The sequence below is a fragment of the Indicator indicator genome, chromosome 11 (genome assembly GCF_027791375.1).
Source record: "Indicator indicator isolate 239-I01 chromosome 11, UM_Iind_1.1, whole genome shotgun sequence".
Taxonomy (NCBI): Eukaryota; Metazoa; Chordata; class Aves; order Piciformes; family Indicatoridae; genus Indicator; species Indicator indicator.
In genome coordinates this window covers 17,779,519-17,798,614 of record NC_072020.1, presented here as the reverse complement: position 1 = coordinate 17,798,614, position 19,096 = coordinate 17,779,519, and the positions used below count along the sequence as shown (strand labels likewise).

Here is a 19,096-nt window from a genome sequence, read left to right as displayed (position 1 = left end):
TCATCATTTTTGGCATAGAATCATGGAGTAGCTTAGGTTGGAAGGGACCTTCAAGGTCATCTAGTAACCCCCTGCCATGGGCAGGGACACCTTTCACTAGCCCAGCTTGTTCAAGGCCTCCTCCAGCCTAGCCTTGAACACTTCTAGGAGGGGAAAACACCTCCAAGGAGGGGGCATGACATTATCGTGACACTGTGGTATACACAAGCCTGAAAAAATATTGTTGTGCCTTGGAAAATGTCAATTTATGTAACTTCTCTGCTTGCTGGAGTGCAGTCACCCAGGCTGTTCTGCACTTAGACCAACAGTCATCAAATGAAAATTACGTTGTCTCCCCAGATTTAGCAAAGTAGAAATGCTCTGCTGTTGTGTGTGTGTTCTCCAAATGGATCTGAGGCAGTTATTTCTCAATTAAACCTCTCAGGACATACAAGATGTCAGTTGTGATGTTTGAAACCCAAGACATTCCTCCATGAAAAGTTTGGCTTTTTCCTCCCTAAGTTCTGTGATAACTCAGAAAGTGGATGAATGGACCTTCAGAAAGCATACAAACTAAGTTACTTCTAAGTGGAGACAGCTGGAGGCTACTTAATATCCTGTGTGAAATGGTAGAGGTCAGCTTCCTGGAATAACTCAGGAGTTTTATTTCATGAATATCCTACTGCTGACGGTGAGGCTCTCACAGGAAAATGTGCTGTGAGAAGCTCCAGGGCTGGAGCTCTGCATTTAGAGGGCTGGAGCACCTCTGCTACGGGGACAGGCTGAGAGAGAGGGAGAGGAGAAGGCTGAGGGAAGACCTTAGAACAGACTTGCAGGGTTTGAAGGGGGCCTTCAGAAGAGCTGAAGAGGGACTTTTAAAAAGGCATGGAGTGACAGGATGAACGGTTGTGGTTTCAAACTGGAAGAATCTCAATGGAGATATGAGAGAGAAATTCTTGTCCATGAGAGTGGTGAGGCACTGGAACAGGTTGCCCAGAGAATCTGTGGATGCTCCAAGCCTGAAAGTGTTGAAGGGCAGGTTGGATGGGGACTTGAACAAGCTGATCTAGTGGAAGGTGTCTCTGCCCGTGGCAGGGGGGTGGAACTAGATGATCTTGAAGCTCCTTTCCAACCCAAACCATTCCATGATTCTATAATTTGGTGTGGTATGGTAGGAAGCATCTTGCAGCTTGTGGTATCTGTGCATCCTCGTAAATGTTTGTGGGTGCTTGACTAATGTAGACAATGAATCTAATTTATTTCTTCCAGTTTTGTATTCCTGTAATTTAAGCATTGGAATACAAATTGAAAGTCACTGAGAAGTGACATTTGAGACAACCTGATTATCAAAAGTACTGTCAACCATAAATACCTGAATTAAAAGCCTGTGGTGCAGTAAGCATAACAATTCCTTTGAAATTTGTGTGTAAATAATGATGACATCAATTTCAGTGTGAAAATTTGGCTTCTCCTTCACTGTATATTTAACTAGAAGATAAATGGAAGCTCTAAGGACCTAAGAAGGGTAATTGTCTCTTTTAGGTGGAAAAGGAGATGGAAATTGAATAAAAGCAATAATGTGTGACTGGAACAGGCAAGCTGAGCACAGCCAGAAGAGGATTTTGGAGGCTGTGCTGGTTCAGTGGGCCCTGTGTAGTGTGTAGTGTTGCCTCTTTAGTCATCTGGACCAAGGCTCAAGCCCATCAGCTATGGTGTAAGTTTTTGTGCTGTTTCTCTGAGCAGAGGTAAATAGGATGATGTAGGGTTTGGGGAGGAATTAGAGAAAACAAGGAGCAACTCCTTTAGTCCTTGATGTCTGTTGACCTATTCTCAAAATGAAAACAATTAATAACACAATTCATCTATGGCTCAGAGTTAGAACAATTTCTATCACCCCCAATACCGTTCTGAAGTGAGAGCAGATAGCTTAGGGCATGGTGGGAGAGCAGGACAGAGCTGATGTGGTAATTTCTGGCAAAGTGAGGCACTAGAGTTTTGACACCATCTTGCTCTACGGCCTTAAGTAATCTGTGTCCATTGCATTGGAAGCCCATGCACCCTTTGAGGGTGGCTGAGCACTGGAACAGGCTGCCCTGAGAGGCTGTGGAGTCTCCATCTCTGGAGACTTTCAAAACACACTTGTGTGTGTCGCTATGCAACCTGCTGTAGGTGAACATGCTCTACCAGGGAGGCTGGACTAGATGATCTCCAGAACTCATCAGCTCAGTCTGAGCTGCCACTGGCTGCCTTGAGGACACAGAGGACACTCTGCTCTGCTTGCAGAGCTTGGGTAAACGTACTTTGTCGTTTGCCTAGACATGAGAGAAGAAACTGTTTCAGCTCTCCAGGAAGCAGCCCTTGTTTCCCAAGTTCGATTATAGTCTGCTCTCTTCTTTCCCAAATGTGAATGGTTAGTATTGCAAAGCAACCCAAACACAATTTTGTCATGGTTTTATTTACGTCTGCCATAGCCCATCATTGACAAACTCCTGAATTTATTTCATGTATCTAAGTGCAACCTCTCATCTCCTGCTTCTAAAAAACACCCCAAAAGAAATAGTTGCTTTTGCCCTGAAGCAATAAAACTGTTGAATAAAATTTATTGCCAGCTCAAAATGCTCCTAACACCTCATTTTGATTGCCAGGCTCTGCAAATAATTTTTAATTTGTTTTTCTTTGACATATGTGTGCAAGAGCTTAAAGGAAATACTTAAAAAAGCTCTACAGCCTGTAGAATATTTGACTCCCTGGGCATTAAGCTTTAAAGGGCTGGCTCCCAGAGCTGTGGAAAAGGAGTGGAAAAGAAGTGGAAAAGGAGGAAAAGTGTACTTAGATGTCTACCTGAAGAACTGGAGGATGAAAGCACCTGAGAAGCTTACAGAAATAGGCAGATTTTGCATGTGCAAAGAAATGACACAGCAGGCAAGAAGCTTGCATGGCCACCTGTGAATGACTGAGAGGGAAAAGAGCAGCCATGAAATCCATACATTTAAAAACTAAGATGTAATAATAACTGCTTGTTGGAACTAGATGATCTTCAAGGTCACTTCCAACAAAAGCTTGGAATCAAGTTGGCATTGGAGTTATTTGTAGTTTGCAAAATGCTGAATGAAACACTTTGGGAACATCTGTGGTACTGCAAGGATTAAAAAAAAGCTCTCTGAGATGATACAGAGGATCAAACAGCATATTTGACTTTTTGCTGTGCATGCTTTTCACATGAGGATGACGGAGCACTGGAACAGGCTGCCTAGAGACGTGATAGAGTTTCCATCTCTGGAGACATTCGAAACCCACCTGGATGTGTTCCTCTGTGATTTTCTTTAGGTGATACTACTCTGGCAGGAGGGTGGGACTGGATGTTTTTCAGAGGACCCTTCCAACCCCTACTATTCTGTAGTTGTGTGAGGTGTATGGTTCTTACTTCCTTTGTTATTTTTGCTATGTTGGCATCACCACCAGTCTCAAGTGTAGATAGATTTGATTATTGAGACCAAATGATAATTTAGACTGCTGTAAAATTCTGAAGATGAGTTGCTGGTTTGATTTAAATCTAGGAAAGAGATGATCAGCTTTGATTTAGATCCTGGTTTGGCGCAAGCATGGACTCCAAGTGTAAACTGAAATGTGCGGCTTGTAATGATCAGTTTGTGAGCTACAGGTGAGTAAAGCCTGGATTTTGTTTTATCCCATCTTGCACCAGGTACAGCTGGGAGTCCAGAATAACCTCTATGCGCCTTTCCTGTGAATTAACAAAGTAAAAAAAACCAATATTCAGGCCTAAGTTTTACGTACATAATGGGAACGAAGAAAGGAGTGCAACTTTCCCTAAGGAAGGTGTTCTACACAAAGTCTAAACCACTTTGCCCTGAGAATGGATTGGAGCATCTTTAATTTGTCCTCTGAACTGGAGGCTTACTGGAAGCTCCCAGTACTTTATGACAGCAGTGTACATGACTCTGGAAGGCAGGGTACATTTGCTTACTGAAAGATCACATGAGAGCACTATGAATAGGTCAGATAGCTATTGCTGATCCTAAACAATCTGTCAGCAACTGGCTTCACAACAGGCCACATTAGTTTTCTGATTTGGGGGACACTTGGCCAGTCCCTGCCAGAGAGAATCTGACTGTGTTTGGTATGGCAGCGCATGGGAGCGAGCACCAGCAGGCTGCTCGTTAACCTTACTAATGGCAATCTTCAGTGTGTGACCAGTCTGGATTTAAATTCAACTGCAAGGACGTGAAGCTGTTAATGGACTGGTGAGGGGTTAAGTATTTAAAAAGTCTGAGGAGCTTGTGGTCTGGGTCCTGAAAGTGAAGCCTCACCAGATCCATTTCTGATCCTTGCCTATTAAAAATAATCTCCCTTTGCAAAGAAGGTGAGCAAGAAATGGCAGCATGAGTGCTACAAAAGCCAGCAGGCTGCTAGAAAGAAACACAGAGAGGTGCAGGGAACATCCTGTCAGGCTCTTCGACCGTATGTTAGTGACTTGGGTGGCACTGTGAGTAAATGTACTTGGCCTCTTCATCCTTTGGGCACAAACCTTGGCTTCTGTTGCAAAATGAAAAGAAGTTTTTCAGTGGTTTCATCCAAGCAGACATGTGTCTGCATCACAGAACCGTGGAGTCTGGCACCAGGGCTGGTTGCTGCTTGAGTGGGGCCCGGCACAGGAGAGCTGGGTGCTGCAGGTCAGGGCTGCAGTCAGGACAGAGCGTTGAAAGCTTGCCCAGTCAGCCCACACTATCGGACTTTAGCCAGTGCTATTTACTTCCCTTTCAAGAGCATCTATTTCTCTGTCACTTTCTCTGTCTCTCTTCCTCACACACACTTAAAGAACAAAAACCCTATTTATACAGCTCAGCATTTTGAATAATTTTTCCAAGTCAGAAAGGGAGAGGGACTGGAAAAAATTACAGCACCAAGCTCAGCTTGCAGATGAAGGATTGCCTTGTCATCCTAATACTCCCCTTCCTGCCCCAAAACCTCACTGCTGAGTGGGCTATGAGCAAGGATGTTGGCTGGGCTCTGCTGGAGTAGGTCTCCAGGATAGGGCTTTCTGCTGCCTTGCTCTCCTCATGCAATTGCTTCTTCATGGTAGCTCTTTCTGCTCTGTGCACAGCAGATAGTGAATGAGTGACTGCAGAGCTACAAACATCTATCTGCACAACATCTGCCTGGCCTAGATAAATTCATTTATTTTATCTGGTGTAATGTGCTGCCCTTTTCTGCTATCTGCCTGAATGAGGTTTCTTCTGAAGACAAGCAGAGATCCTGCTACTCTTTTCTAGAAGGTTAGTGAAGCAAGACAAATATTCACAAACTCCAAGAACCCAGCAGAAGGATAGAGAACAAGGATTTGAGATGTAAAGTTGCCATGGGCAGTGTAGATATACCCAAGCTTATTTTAATTAATCCATCTGACCACTACTGGATGAAGCTCGTGGTGGGCTAGTTTGCCATACTGTGCTGCCCCACTCAACATTTTCAGTACCAAGGTAGGTCAGTTGAGTGTGTTCTAAGTGTCTCTGCATTATGTTGCAATCAGGAGGAACACCCTAAGTATTGATGCACACTGTTGCAGCTGCCGCTGGTGTGCCAAGCACATTGGGAAGCTCCTGAAGACCCCATATGCTTTTGAAAATGGAACTTAGCTCTTGCATCACCGTGTAGTTTGACAGATGTCATCCCAGACAAAATGCACTTAAAAGATGAGGTGTTTTTCATTTAGTGGCCTGTCCATCTGCATGTGCTCTCTTCCCATCTAAAAGTGCTTCGCTAAATCTCTGAGTAAGCAAAATCTGTGTCTGAAACACCAGCTTTCAAAGGCATGGAGGAGTAGGTGATTACTGACTAAGATGAGCCGAAGCAGCATATTCTGAACAAAGGGAAAGATCTCTCTGGCAGGTCTCAGAGTGTGAAGCTCTATTTCCTGTTTTGCTACATGGGACATGGGTCTCCTAACATACGTTCCACACCACTTGCCCAGATATTGTCTTCTTCATCTGAAATACAACCCTTTTGTTGCAGTACATGTGGTATATGTCATTCCAAGTGGAGACTGGTTTCTGTTAGCAGTCTTTTTCCTCTTCAAAAGCAAGAAAGGAGAAGGTAGTTAATATTAGAAATGTGGGGGAACTTTTTCTTCCAGGAGTAAGTAGTTGAAGAAGTTGGGATGAGTGAAGGGCTTGCTGCTGAGTGGGTTCCAGAGAACAGAAGACTTTAAGGCTGCTGCTAAAATATGGACTCAAAGGATGCTTGACTGTCATTATTCAATGCTTTTAAGTATGAGAGGCTGAAATTCTTTGTGCCCTTGAAAATGATGGACTCAAAGTTAAGCTGGGCAAGAAGCAGTGAAAGCAGAAGCTATTGAGGATCCTCCCCACATATTTGTCAGGCATGAGCTGTGATAGTCGTGGTATCCCAGTCTTGTGATGTTTGCATAAACACTGCCCATCATACCTAGATTGTGTGTGTCATGGGGATAAATAACTTACAGAGTTAGGCTGATCCGCCAAACTCTTTACATCTGAATCTTTGTCCAGTCTTAGGAAACCGTAAAACTTGCCATACCACAGTCTACTTAAACATTCCTCCTACTCATAAATCAGTGGCTCCAGTGCTCTTTCTCTGTCATACATAATCTAGGCAGTAACTCCTTCTAGGAAAGGACCTTCAAGATCATCTAGTTGCAACCCTCTTGCCATGGGCAGGGATACTTCCTGCCAGACCACCTTATTCAAGGCCCAATCCAACTTGCCTTTGAACATTTCCAGGCTTGGGGCCTCCACAACTTCTCTGAGCAACCTGTTCCTGTGCCTCACCACCCTCATGGGCAAGAATTGCTTCCTAATGGCTAATCTCAGTCAAGCTTCTTCCAGTTTTAAGCTCTTACCCCTTGCCCTGTCACTCCATGCCTTTGTCAGAAGTCCATCATCAGCTCTTCTGGAGGGCCCTTCAAATCCTGTAAGGCTGCTTTAAGGTGTTCCTGGAGCCTTCTTTTCTCCAGGCTGAACAATTCCTTGAAAGAAGACCTGCATTCAAACACAGGTACTTTGTAAGTGCCTGCTCAACACCGTCCGTTTCAGATGGACACCTCAGGAGGTGTAGGAGTCCCAGCCAAACATCTTGTGAAGTGCTTACAGGATTTCCCAGAACGGATCTTGCTTTAATCAAATCATTCCAACGCTGCTTTTGTAAGCACAATAGAAGGGCAGGGCTTGTGTTTACAGACTATTCCCTATGGAAATCCTGTATTAATTGAGATACATTTATTTCACTTAGGACAATGTCCACATAATAACACTTTAAATAAAAGGAATTTTGCTGTTGCCTGTTCCAGAGAGGCAACCACATCCAAAACCAGCCTGTCACGTACAGAAAACCATGAGGAAATGGCTTGAGAGCTGTGCACTGCAGAGAGCAGAGATGTTCCTGGCTAAAGAGCACAGCTCCAGGGGTCATTTTCTCACAGTGGATGTAAAAGAATAGAATCTGTACACAGTAATTTTATCCCTAGGGAAACTACTAAATAAAGAGGCTGTGTTTTAGGGTGGTGGAACACTGGAGCAGGTTGCCCAGGGAGGTGGGGGAGACTCCATCCCTGGAGGCATTCAAGGTCAGGCTTGATGGAGCACGGAGCAAGCTGATCTAGTTGGGGATGTCCCTGCTGACTGCAGGGAGTGTGGACTAGAAGGATAGAATCATAGAATTGTTTTGGTTGGAAAAGACCTCTAAAATCATCAAGTCCTTTAAAGCTTTTTTCCAACCCAATGCACTCTATGGTGCTTAGTCTGCTTTCAGAACAATTAGCATGGGCAGTGCCAGACATTTTTCTTTAATATCAGAGATTCCTATAAGCTGTGCTTATAAATGATTATCTCTTGATGGCAGCAGCTGTATTTTCTGTGAGTAAACACCACGTGCTTCCACTCAGCCCAGAGTTTTGATTATTAATAGTAAAGCATTTTGAGTTTCACATGAGGCTAATATGTTACTCAGTGATACTGTTGTTTAATAATAGGTGGCTAGATTTGTGCTCCTCTGAATCATAGAAGTGATACAATTGTTTGGATTGGAAAAGCCCTCTAAGATCATCGAGTCCAACAGTCAACCCAACACCACCATAGCCACTAAACTATGTCCCCAGGTGCCATAGCCACACATTTCTTGAACTTCCAGGGATGGGGACTCCACCGCCTCCCTGGGCAGCCTGTTCCAATCCCTGACCACTCTTGCAACAAAGAATTTTTTCCTGATCTCCAACCAAAATCTCCCCTGACACAATTTCAGGCCATTTCCTCTCATCACCTGATACTAGGGAGAAGTAACCAGCCCCCACATCACAAATTCCTTTCAGGGAATTGTGGAGAGCAATGAGGTCGCTCCTCAGCCTCCTTTTCTCCAGACTAAACACCCCCAGTTCCCTCAGCTGCTCCTCACCAGCCCTGTTCTCCAGACCGTTAACCAGCTTTGTTGCCCTTCTTTGGACTTGCTCCAGTCCCTCAATGTCTTTCCTGGAGTGAAGGCCCCAAAACTGAATCCAATATTCAAGGTGTGGCCTGGCCAGTGCTGAGTACAGGGGCACCCTGACTTCCCTGGTCCTGCTGGCCACAAGAGATCCTTGTTTTACTGTGGCAGAAAATCTCAGAATCAAAATTAGCCACACAGAGAAGAATTAAACATAGACGTTCCATGTTGCTTCTGTATTCTGTACAGTCAAATATTTTTTTTTTATATTTACTTGAATTATAATTCTGCTCTAGACAAAAAGATAATTTTACCAGTATATTAAATACCTGGCAAAAAAAAGGTGGTTTAGAACATTTTTAGGTGAATGTAGGTCAACAGCAAGGAATCATAGAGTTGGAAATATTTTCCAGTGTTTATGTTCAGATGTTCAGACCTGTCTGGCTCCTCTTTATTTGCATGTGTTGGGGTTATAGGCAGCCCGGCTGCATTCCACATTGATTTATATAAATACATTGCAGATTAGGAACCTCCAGCCAAATACCAGCAAATTGCACTTTTCAGGAAGGTTTGTGTCTGTTCACAAAGCTGATTTACAGCCTACAGGACATATGTCTTTCATGCACAGGACCTCTGTCTTCTGTGTACACCTCACCAAGGGAATCACACAGTGAACGGTGTGTGTGTTTCTATGAGAAATGTGCAAAGGCCTTTGCTGTTACAGTCACTGTGTTACCGTCATGATTTAATTAGTATTTAGTCATATGGTGATTACACATTAAGTACAGATTAGTCTGCTCATAGAGGTAGGGTGGCATAGAACCATAGAGCTGTGAGCTTGGAAGAGACCTTTGAGATCATCACATCCAACCGCTCACCTAGAGCTCACAATCCCACCACCACCACTAACCCACATCCCTCAGCACCACATCCCCATGTCATTTAAACACCTCTAGGGATGGTGACTCCACCACCTCCCTGGGCAGCCTGTTCCAGTGCCTGATAACCCTTTCTGTGAAGAAATTCTTCCTAATATCCGACCTGAACCTCCCATGCCACAACTTGAGGCCTTTTCCTCTTGTCCTGTCACTGGTTGCTTGTGAGAAGAGATTGACCCCACCTTGCTCCAACATCCTTTGAGGTAGTTGTAGAGGGTGTTGGGGTCTACCCTCAGCCTCTTCCCCAGACTAAACAACCCCAGCTCCCTCAGCTGTTCCTTTTAAGACTTGTGTTCAAGACCTTTTGCCAGCTTTGTTGCTATTCTTTGGACTTCCTCCAGCACCTAAATGTCCTTCATGTAGTGAGGGACAGTCTCTGCATATTCTGTAACTCCGACTCCCAGATTATCACTCACTGAAAAGCTTCTTTAGGCTAGAAGGAATGTACACATATCCATCTTCAAAATATGGGGGCTAATTAATAGCTTGGAAGTGTCAGATCAAAGATTACTTGGGAAATGCTGGCAAAGAGAGACCATGACTTTAACATGTGAGATACATCTGAAGTGAAATATCCTGCTTTCTTAGACCTGAATTACAGGCTTCACAAACAGTTGTGCTAGCTCTTATCTTCCCCTCATCTTGTGAAATATTTTGAGATTTAAGGTAAGAAGTAGCACCAGCAGGACCAGGGAACTGATTGTTTCCCCCAGCCTAAGCACTGCTGAGTCCATACCTTGAGAAGTGGGGTAAGTTTCAGGGTCTTCACTCCAAGAAAGACATTGAGGGTGCTGGAGTGGGTCCAGAGAAGGGAAATGAAGCTGCTGAAGGGTCTGGAGAACAGGGCTGATGAGGAGCAGCTGAGGGAACTGGGGTTTCGTCTGGAGAAGGGAGGCCTCATTGCTCTCTGTAACTCCCTGAAAGGAGGTGGGAGCCAGGTGGGTGTTGGTCTCTTCTCCCAAGTTAACAGTTGATAGGAGAGAGGAAATGGCCTGAAGTTGCAACCAGGGGAGGTTTAGGTTGGATATGAAAAGAAACTTCTTCACTGGAAGGGTTCTCAAACCCTGGAACAGGCTCCCCAGGGAGGTGGTGAATCTCCATCCCTAGAGGTGTTTGAAAGAGGCAGAGTTGCAGTGCTGAGGGCCCCATGGTTTAGCCTCAGTCTTGGCAGAGTTACATGATGCTGAGTCTTGATGATCTCCAAGGTCTTTTCCAACCCAAAGAATTCTGTGATTCTGTGATTGCATGATTCTATGATTTCTCAGTAATTATCTGATGAAGCAAGACCACAAAGGTTGCTCTACCTTTGGAAAGCTCCTTTTTCCATTCTGTATGTGATAAGAACTTGAATTAGGCATGTGTGAGCTACAAGGTATGTCTGTCTGTACTGGTTCCTGAGTACTAAATCCTCTTTTCTTTTCCTCTCACAGATTGTTTGATGTGTGCACTGTGTCACGAACAGACAGAGAGACCAAGTTAACATTAGTGTTTGAACACGTGGATCAAGATTTGACTACTTACTTGGATAAAGTTCCAGAGCCTGGAGTGCCTACTGAAACTATAAAGGTATTTAAGAAGAAGGATTTTGGTTGTTATTTCCAAAAAGAGATAAATCACAAAGAAAACTGCATTTCAATCCACCAGACTTGGCAGAGTTGGAGACTGGTTGGACTTGATGAGCTTAAAGGTCTTTTCCAACCTCAAACTGCTGGAGCAGGTCCAGAGGAGGCCACAAAGATGATTGGAGGGCTGGAGAACCTCCCGTATGGGGACAGGCTGAGAGAGCTGGGTCTGGAGAAGAGAAGGCTCTGGGGAGACCTTAGAGCAGCCTTCCAGTACCTGAAGTGGCCTACAAGAAAGCTGGGGAGGGACTTTTTACAAGGGGTTGTAGTGATAGAATGAGAGGCAATGGCTTTGAGCTGGAAGAGGGGAAAATTATTAGACCAGAGATTAAGAAGAAATTCTTTACACTGAAGGTTGAGAGACACTGGAACAGGTTGCTCAGGGAGGTTGTGTATGTCCCCTCCTTGGAAGTTCTCAAGGCCAGGTTGGATGAGGCTTGGAGCAAGCTGGGCAGGTGGGAGGGTCCCTGCCAATGGTAGGGGATTGGAACTAGATGATCTTTAAGGTCACTTCCAGCTTAAGCCATTCTGTGAATCTATGAACCAAAATTATTGTATGATTTTATAACAATAAAAGAGTAAAGTTTATCCAAGCATGAAAAAGAAGGAAGAGCCTTCTAGGTTCCACTGCAGTTAGTGAAATCAGTGAATGTAAAGCTCAGCTTGTGGGATGTACAGCTCTTGCTAAATGGATGAGAGAGCATGTAGACTTGCTGTTTGCTTGGCCATCCTTGTTGATGTCAACATTTGCACAGGAGCTGATGTGTTGTTTCTTGAGTTCTGTTTGGCAAGGGATAAAAAGAGTGATTTGGGAAACTGAAGTCGCACCCTGTGGTTCACTGTGTGAAAACACCCAGCTTCTGGAGGTGTTCTCGCTGATAGTCAGGACTGATCACGAGGCAGGGTCTCAAAGTTTGTTCCTAATGTACTTTGATGCCTTTCTAATTATGTGGTCTTCATGGATACCCCTGATAGAACTGAAGCAAAGCCTGGCTCTCCTGGCTGCAGGGAAATATTGCCTTCCTGCAGCAGCTGAGCATTTCACTCAGAGCACATACATCGTTAAAGGACCAGCCTGACTTGGTATAGTTTGGCTTTTGAGATTAACATGGATTTGGACTTCATTTCTTTTCCAGAATTACAGACCATTTGTGTAGAGTATTTCCCTTCACCAGCAGCACAGTACAAAACAACTGCCAGCATTGTAGGACCATCTGTTGAGGTTCTGCATGTGTCAGCAACACAGAGGTGCCAAATGAGCTGAGTAAGCTCTGGATAGCTTGAAGCTGAAGGATCTCATACACCTCTTTGGCACCATGGTGTAAACTCAGCAGTCATTAGTGGAACTTGAGTGACATAAAATGATTATGAGAGAAGCATCAGCCCCAAAAGATCTCTTCAGTGTGAAGTACCTACCATCATTATGTACTATTGGTTAAAGGGAGACTCAGCTTTTGCTGGTTTGGGGCATGTTGGGGTTTTTAGCTCCCAGCTGTGGAGGAATATAAGTGACACTGGTACCATTTGAAGTGTCCTTAAATGTTTAGTAGATAGTAGCCAGATGTAGCGTTTCACAGGAACTAACCTTATCAATCATTGAAGCTTTTCACTTCATGCTCCTCAGCAGTGCCTTTCTAATGTCTAAAGCCCTGCAGCATGAGTCACCCCAGAGATGTGCCCAAGTGCCCATAAAATGGCAGAAGAGAGGCAGTTTCCCTTGGAGGCTGGTAGTGGGAGTATTGGCCAGGATGTAGATCTGACAGATTCATATATTCATGGAATGGTTTAGGTTGGAAGGGACCTTAAAGATCATCTAGTTCCAGCCCCACTGCCATGGGACACCTTCCACTAGACCACGTTGTTCTAGGCCTTGTCCATTGTGGCCTTGAACATCTCCAGCAAGAGGGCATTCATGACCTCCCTGGGCAACCTGTTCCAGTGTCTCCCCACCCTCACTCTCAAGAATTTCTTGCTAATCTCCAGTCTAAATCTCCCCTCTTCCAGCTCAAAGCCATTGCCCCTTGTCTTGTCATTAGAAGCCCTTGTAAAAAGTCCCTCCCCAGCTTTCTTGTAGGCCTTTCAGGTACTGGAAGGCTGCTCTAAGGTCTCCCCATAGTCTTCTCTGGGCTGAACAGTCACAACTCTCTCAACCTGTCCCCGCAGGGGAGGTTCTCCAGTCCTCTGATCACTGTTGTGGCCCTCCTCTGGCCCTGCTCCAACAGTTCCATGTCCCTTTTATGCTGAGTTCAGGAGAACTGGACACAGTGCTCCAGGTAGGGTCTCACGAGAGCAGAGCAGAGCAGAGAGAGAGAATCACCTCCCTCATCTTGCTGGTCACTTCTTTTGATGCAGCCCAGGATACAGTTTCCTTCTGGGCTGCAGTTGCAGTCCTGTGGCTCTAGCAGTGACTGCTGAGTTCTAGCTTATTTTGCACAAAGACACATGAATTTTTTTCTTCTGGAGCACTTTCATTGTTTTTTAATTGGGTGTACTTTGGGCTAGAGGGATGGAGAACATAATTCTAAATACTCATGGACATGGCACTCACCTTTGAAAGAGAAATGTGTTCAAGCCCTTAATCTACTTAATAGATCTTTATGAACACTGCGTTATTGTCCTGCTCACCCTGGCTTCCTCTGTCAGACCTGGTTAATACATTTTCCATAAAGGGTGAATCAGAATCAGCAATGACAGCATCTTCCTTCTTTCCTCTCTACCCATCATGTCCTCCCTTCTTTCCTTCCTGGAATACTCTTTAACTTGAGGGCAGTTGATGTGGAAATGGAAGGTATGAGTTCAGTTTCCTTAGGACACAGCTGTTAGTCACACACAGCTCTTCAGTACTGTTAACGGTGCTAGCAGTTGAGCCTCTGAGAGACTTGGCTCTTTAGGAACTTGTTAGTTGACAGAGTGGTGGTAGAAACGGGAATGATACATCTACCACAGAAAGGTTTTAAAAGAAAAAAGTAGTTAACAGCCCACTGAGGCATTTTGAGGTGTTAGTCTTTTAGACTTTGGTGTTGGAGTGTGTCCAGAGAAGGGCAATGAAGCTGGTGAAGGGTCTGGAGAACAGGGCTGGTGAGGAGCAGCTGAGGAACCTGGGGGTGTTCAGTCTGGGGAAGATGAGACTGAGGGAAGGCTTTCTGGCTCTCTACAAGTCACTGAAAGGAGGCTGCATTGAGGTGAGCGTTGCTGTTTTCTCCCTAGTATCAGGTGATAGAACAAGAGGAAATGGCTTCAAATTGTGCCAGGAGAGATTTAGGTTGGAGATCAAGAAAAAATTCTTTGCTGCAAGAGTGGTCAGGGATTGGAACAGGCTGCCCAGGGAGGTAGTGGAGTCACCATCCCTGGAGGCATTGAAGAAACATATGGCCATGGCACTTCACACAGAATCACAGAATCACAGAATGTTAGGGGCTGGAAGGGACCTTGAAAGGTCATCCAGTCCAACCCCCCTGCCAGAGCAGGATCACCTATACCAGGTCATACAGGAACACATCCAGGCAGGTTTTGAGTATCTCCAGAGAGGGAGACTCCACAATCCCACTGGGCAGCCTGTTCCAGTGTTCTGTCACCCTCACAGTGAAAAAATCTTTTCCTCATGTTTCCATGGAACGTCCTGTGCCTCGACTTGTCCTGTCATCACTGAGCAGAGCTTGGCTTCATCCTCTCGGCACTTGGCGACATGGTTTTAATGACCTCGGTGGTGTTGGGTTGACCATTGTACTTGATGATCTTAGAGGTCTTTTCCCATCCAAACAATTAATGATTCTATTTTACTATTCAGATGTCTGAATTATAGCAAATAGAGCAGTGAACCTGATTTCCATTTACAGATTTATCTGATAAGAGCCCATAAACTGAATTCTGAAACCTTACCCCCAGTGCTAGAAGAAATGCTGCTGCATCCCTGTGCGCTCTCTGCAGCTTACAGAACGTGCTACCAAACCAGGCAGACTGGTCATACCTTTGCAGGACTCTTAGAAAATTAATAGGAAGATGTTGCTCCTGAGAAACCAAACCAGTGTTCAGAGCTGTGAGGTGAGTCATCAGCCATCTGCCACGCTTGTACCTACACACTGGATCACGCATGAGGTGTGGAGCAGATGTCACACAATGATGCAGATCTGGAAACAGCACAAGGTATTCCAGGAAAACAGATCTGCCAGCACGGAGAGTCTTCAGAGTGTGGCCACATTAACGTCAAAGTGAAAAGTCACTGAAAAAAGGAGCCTACTCAAAGCAAAGAAAGCTGCTAAGAGAAGACCTGTTACTTAAATTGTTCTGTCAGAACTCCTGTGGTAAAGATACAAACAAAATTTAGTGAGTTGGAAGGCACCTTGAAGATACCTAGTTCCAACCCCCCTGCAATAGACAGAGACATCTCCTACTAGACCAGCTTGCTCAGAGTCTCATCCAGCCTGGTCTTAAACACTTCCAGGGATGAAGTGTCCACAGTAATGAATCAGATCCCCAGCTGAGGTGTCACTGCATCAGTGCAATGATGCTTGTTTACAGCTGCTAAGGATCTCAGGCTTTGTGGAGGATTTTCCAGTAAATTTTGTTCTGAATCATGGAATCTCAGCATGGTGGGGATCAGAGTGAACCTCTGGAGATCATCCAGTCCATCTTTGCTGCTAGAGCACATTCACCTAGAGCAGGTTGCACAGGAACACATCAAGGAGGGTTTTGAATGTTCCAGAGAAGGAGTCTCCACAACCTCTCTGGGCAGCCTGTTCCAGTGCTCCATCATCCTCACAGCAAAGAAATTTTTCCTTAAGTGAATCCTCTTGTGCTCCACTTTGTGCCCATCGCCCCTTGTCCTATCACTGGGCATCACAGAGAAGAGCCCAGCCCCATCCTCTCGACCTCCACCAGCTCTTGATCAGCATTGATCAGATCTCCTCTCAGGCTGCTCTTTTCCAGGCTGAACAGCCCCAGGGCTCTCAGCCTGTCCTTTTAAGAGTCTGTTATGAATTACAGAAGAGTTGGCACTATAAATAAATGGAAAACTAAAGGACTGACCTGATGGGATTTATTGTTGGGGGATAAGTCTTTTTTCCTCTGTTACCCTACTGTCAGGGGTTGGACTCCTGCTTGGAAGGATAACAAGAGATAGAGCAGCTGCCTTAAAGGAGATGAATTTTCCAAAGAGGATGTTCTGCAAAGGGTGGTGGTTCTCTCTGTTTCAGGTGTTGTCATTTCTTTCTTACCCTATGCTGCGTGTAGGCCGACAGCCACATCTCCTTTGGTGCAGAAGTGCAGGTGGCAATTTGTGGTCTGCCCAAGGGGCTAGGAGGTGTCATGATTCCAACAAAGGATCTGCTGAAGAGAGGCTGAAGGGAGGAGGGGGCAGCCTCTTCTCCTTGGTGTCAAGTGACAGGACTGGAAGAAACGGTTTCAGGCTGCACCAGGGGAGGTTTAGGCTGGATATTACAAAATACTTGCTCACTGAAAAGATTCTCAAACATTAGAATGGTCTGCCCAGGGCAGTGGTGGAGTCACCATCCCTGGAGGTGTTTAAGCAGCGTGTGGATCTGGTGTTTAGGGACATGGTTTAGTGTTGACCTTTCAGTGCTGGGTTGAGAGTTGGACTGGATGATCTTGGCGGTCTCTTCCAACTGGATGCTTTCTGTGATCCTGTGATTCTGTGAGGTGTTCAAGAAAGTTGTGGACATGGTTTAATGGCCATGGTAGCCTGAGTTTGATGGCTGGACTTCATGATCTTAGAGGTCTTTTCCAACTGAAACAATTCTGATTCCATGATTTATGAGCACAGGATGCTGCAAAACCCAGTGTTGTAGCTGGACAGTTACTTCTTTGGTTTGGACCATTGTGCAGTCAGCATAGTGATTTTAGTTATGGTGGCATTAAAAATCTTCCAATCCCTACCACTTCCAAATTCAGACATTTTCAAACTGCTGATAACTGATTTTCAAACTGATGTTTTTTTTTTTTTTTAGTGCTGTATCCAGGACTGCCTAAACCTCCATTGCTTGCAAACTGAGAGCTGATAAAAATGTGAGGCACTCCAATAATTTTAACTCACTCTGTCCTGTCCTGAGTGATGTAAAATCATTGGACCACTTCATAATTTTTCAGTTGTTCCAGTTTGGAAAGCAGTCAAGCAACACTGTAGCATCGTGCATGGAAGCAACCTGCCTGAAATAATCATTTGAGTCTTTCAAAACAATAACACTGAATTGGAAATGTCACTGTGGAAAAACGTCTACCAAGAACTCTCTAGACATCTCAACCTACTTCTCTTTTATGGCCCCATTCTGGAGGCAGCAGTGCAGTCCAGTTGGGCCCTAAGGGACACATCCTTTTTGAAGTCAGAAGGAAGCTATTGTTTTCAGGAGATGGAGGGCCAGAAATCATCTTTATTCAGAAAGTCAGAGGGAATTAAGAAACTGAAGAGGTTCTGAATTGTGGGCATGGATAGAGATGGAGCATTTGGTAGAAGAGAATTTATGATCAAGTCTGCAAAACTGCAGGATGACAAACACTGGAATTGAAATGTTGCTATCAGCTCATTTTATCTTGTTAGTTCTGAAGAGCTGGATGTTGATGTGATGCAAAATTCCACTTAGGCATCATCCTGCTGCTCTGGATTCCCTTCAGCCACTCCAGGATAATTCATGACACTGAGTTTTTGCTACTGGGATATGTGAAATGCTTTGGTGACACTGGAATTCTAAGTATTAATTATCAAGCAGCATATTATTTACTGCCATCAGCACACATATTTACTAAATGAATTCTCCACCAGTATCAAGTATAAATTGTTGATTAACATCTGGCAACTAGAGGAACACAGAGCCAGGTTCTCCTATGCAGGGTTTACCATGTAAGTTGAACCAGCTGTGACATTTAAAGCAAATGTCTCATTATCTCTTAACTGGTTTGAACTCTATGGACAAAAGCAAAAGCTGAATATCCTACAAAATTCATATCAATTGACTGTTGGCCAGAGAAGTTGTGGAGGCTCCAAGCCTGGCCAGTGTTCAAAAACAGGTTGGATGGGGCCTTGAGAAAGCTGGTCTAGTAGGTGTGTCTGCCCATGGCAGGGCTTTGGAACTAGGTATTTTTAAGGTCCTTTCCAACCCAAACCAGGCTGTGATTCTATGAAGAAGGAAAGGGAGCAGGTGGTAGGATTAACACTCAAGCAGGTGTAAAAGTGGGGCTAGACTGGCAGCAGCACATCAGAGCAGTATTGTTCCATGGCAAGCCAGGGGCACTTCCTCAGGATGCTTTCCTTTGTCTGATGTCTGAGGAGCAGCTGAGGGAACTGGGGATGTTCAGCCTGGAGAAAAGGAGGCTGGCTCTCTACAAGTCCCTGAAAGGAGGTTGGAGGTAGGTGGGAGTTGATCTCTTCTCCCTTGTAACAAAGTGATAGGATAAGAGGAGGTGGCCTCAGGTTGCACTGGGGGAGGTCTAGGTTGGTTATTAGGAACAATTTCTTGACTGCAAGAGTGGTCAGGCATAGGAACAGGCTGCCCAGGGAGGAGGTGGAGTCACCATCCCTGGAGGTGTTCAAGAAATGTGTAGACATGGCACTTTGGGACATGGTGGTGTTGGGTCGATGTTTGGACTCAATGATCTTAGACACCTTCTCCAGCTGAAACAATTGTACAATTCTGTTCTAGGATTCTAATTTTTCCAGCCCTTTCTTCCTTCCATCCTTCCCTTCCACCTTTGTCTTTCCTCCTCACCTGCACTCTGTGTTTACTCCATATGGTGCTCTTCATTCTCTCCCTAGGACTTTTCTCCCCATCGCTTTTCTTTCTATTTTCCTTACCCCCTCCTAACTGACTCTAACCCCATAAAAAGGAATCTCATGGAACTGTCACTGTTTCTCCATCTGGCCATTTTATTGGTGAGCATTTAATGGAAGATGTTGTGTGGAAACCCTTGACTATATAGTGCCCACCAAAATAAGTCTTCGGTTTTGGCTGGCCTTTACTCAATACCTTGTTAAACATAAGTCATGATAATCAGCTCCTACAACAAGATTAATTGACTGAAGTGGTTCTTCTCCTCAGCTCTGCTGTTCCCCCACCACAGGCACTTCATGCATTGATACAA

General features: G+C 44.8%; 1 protein-coding gene across 1 annotated transcript in view; it reads left to right on the top strand.

Annotated features, from left to right (window-relative positions):
• CDK6 (cyclin dependent kinase 6) overlaps positions 1-19,096 on the top strand; it is a 112,875-nt gene that overhangs the window by 12,144 nt on the left and 81,635 nt on the right. Inside the window, exon 2 of the mRNA XM_054384958.1 lies at positions 10,817-10,952. Within this exon, the coding sequence (XP_054240933.1) occupies positions 10,817-10,952 (136 nt within the window). The remainder of the gene's footprint in view (positions 1-10,816; positions 10,953-19,096) is intronic.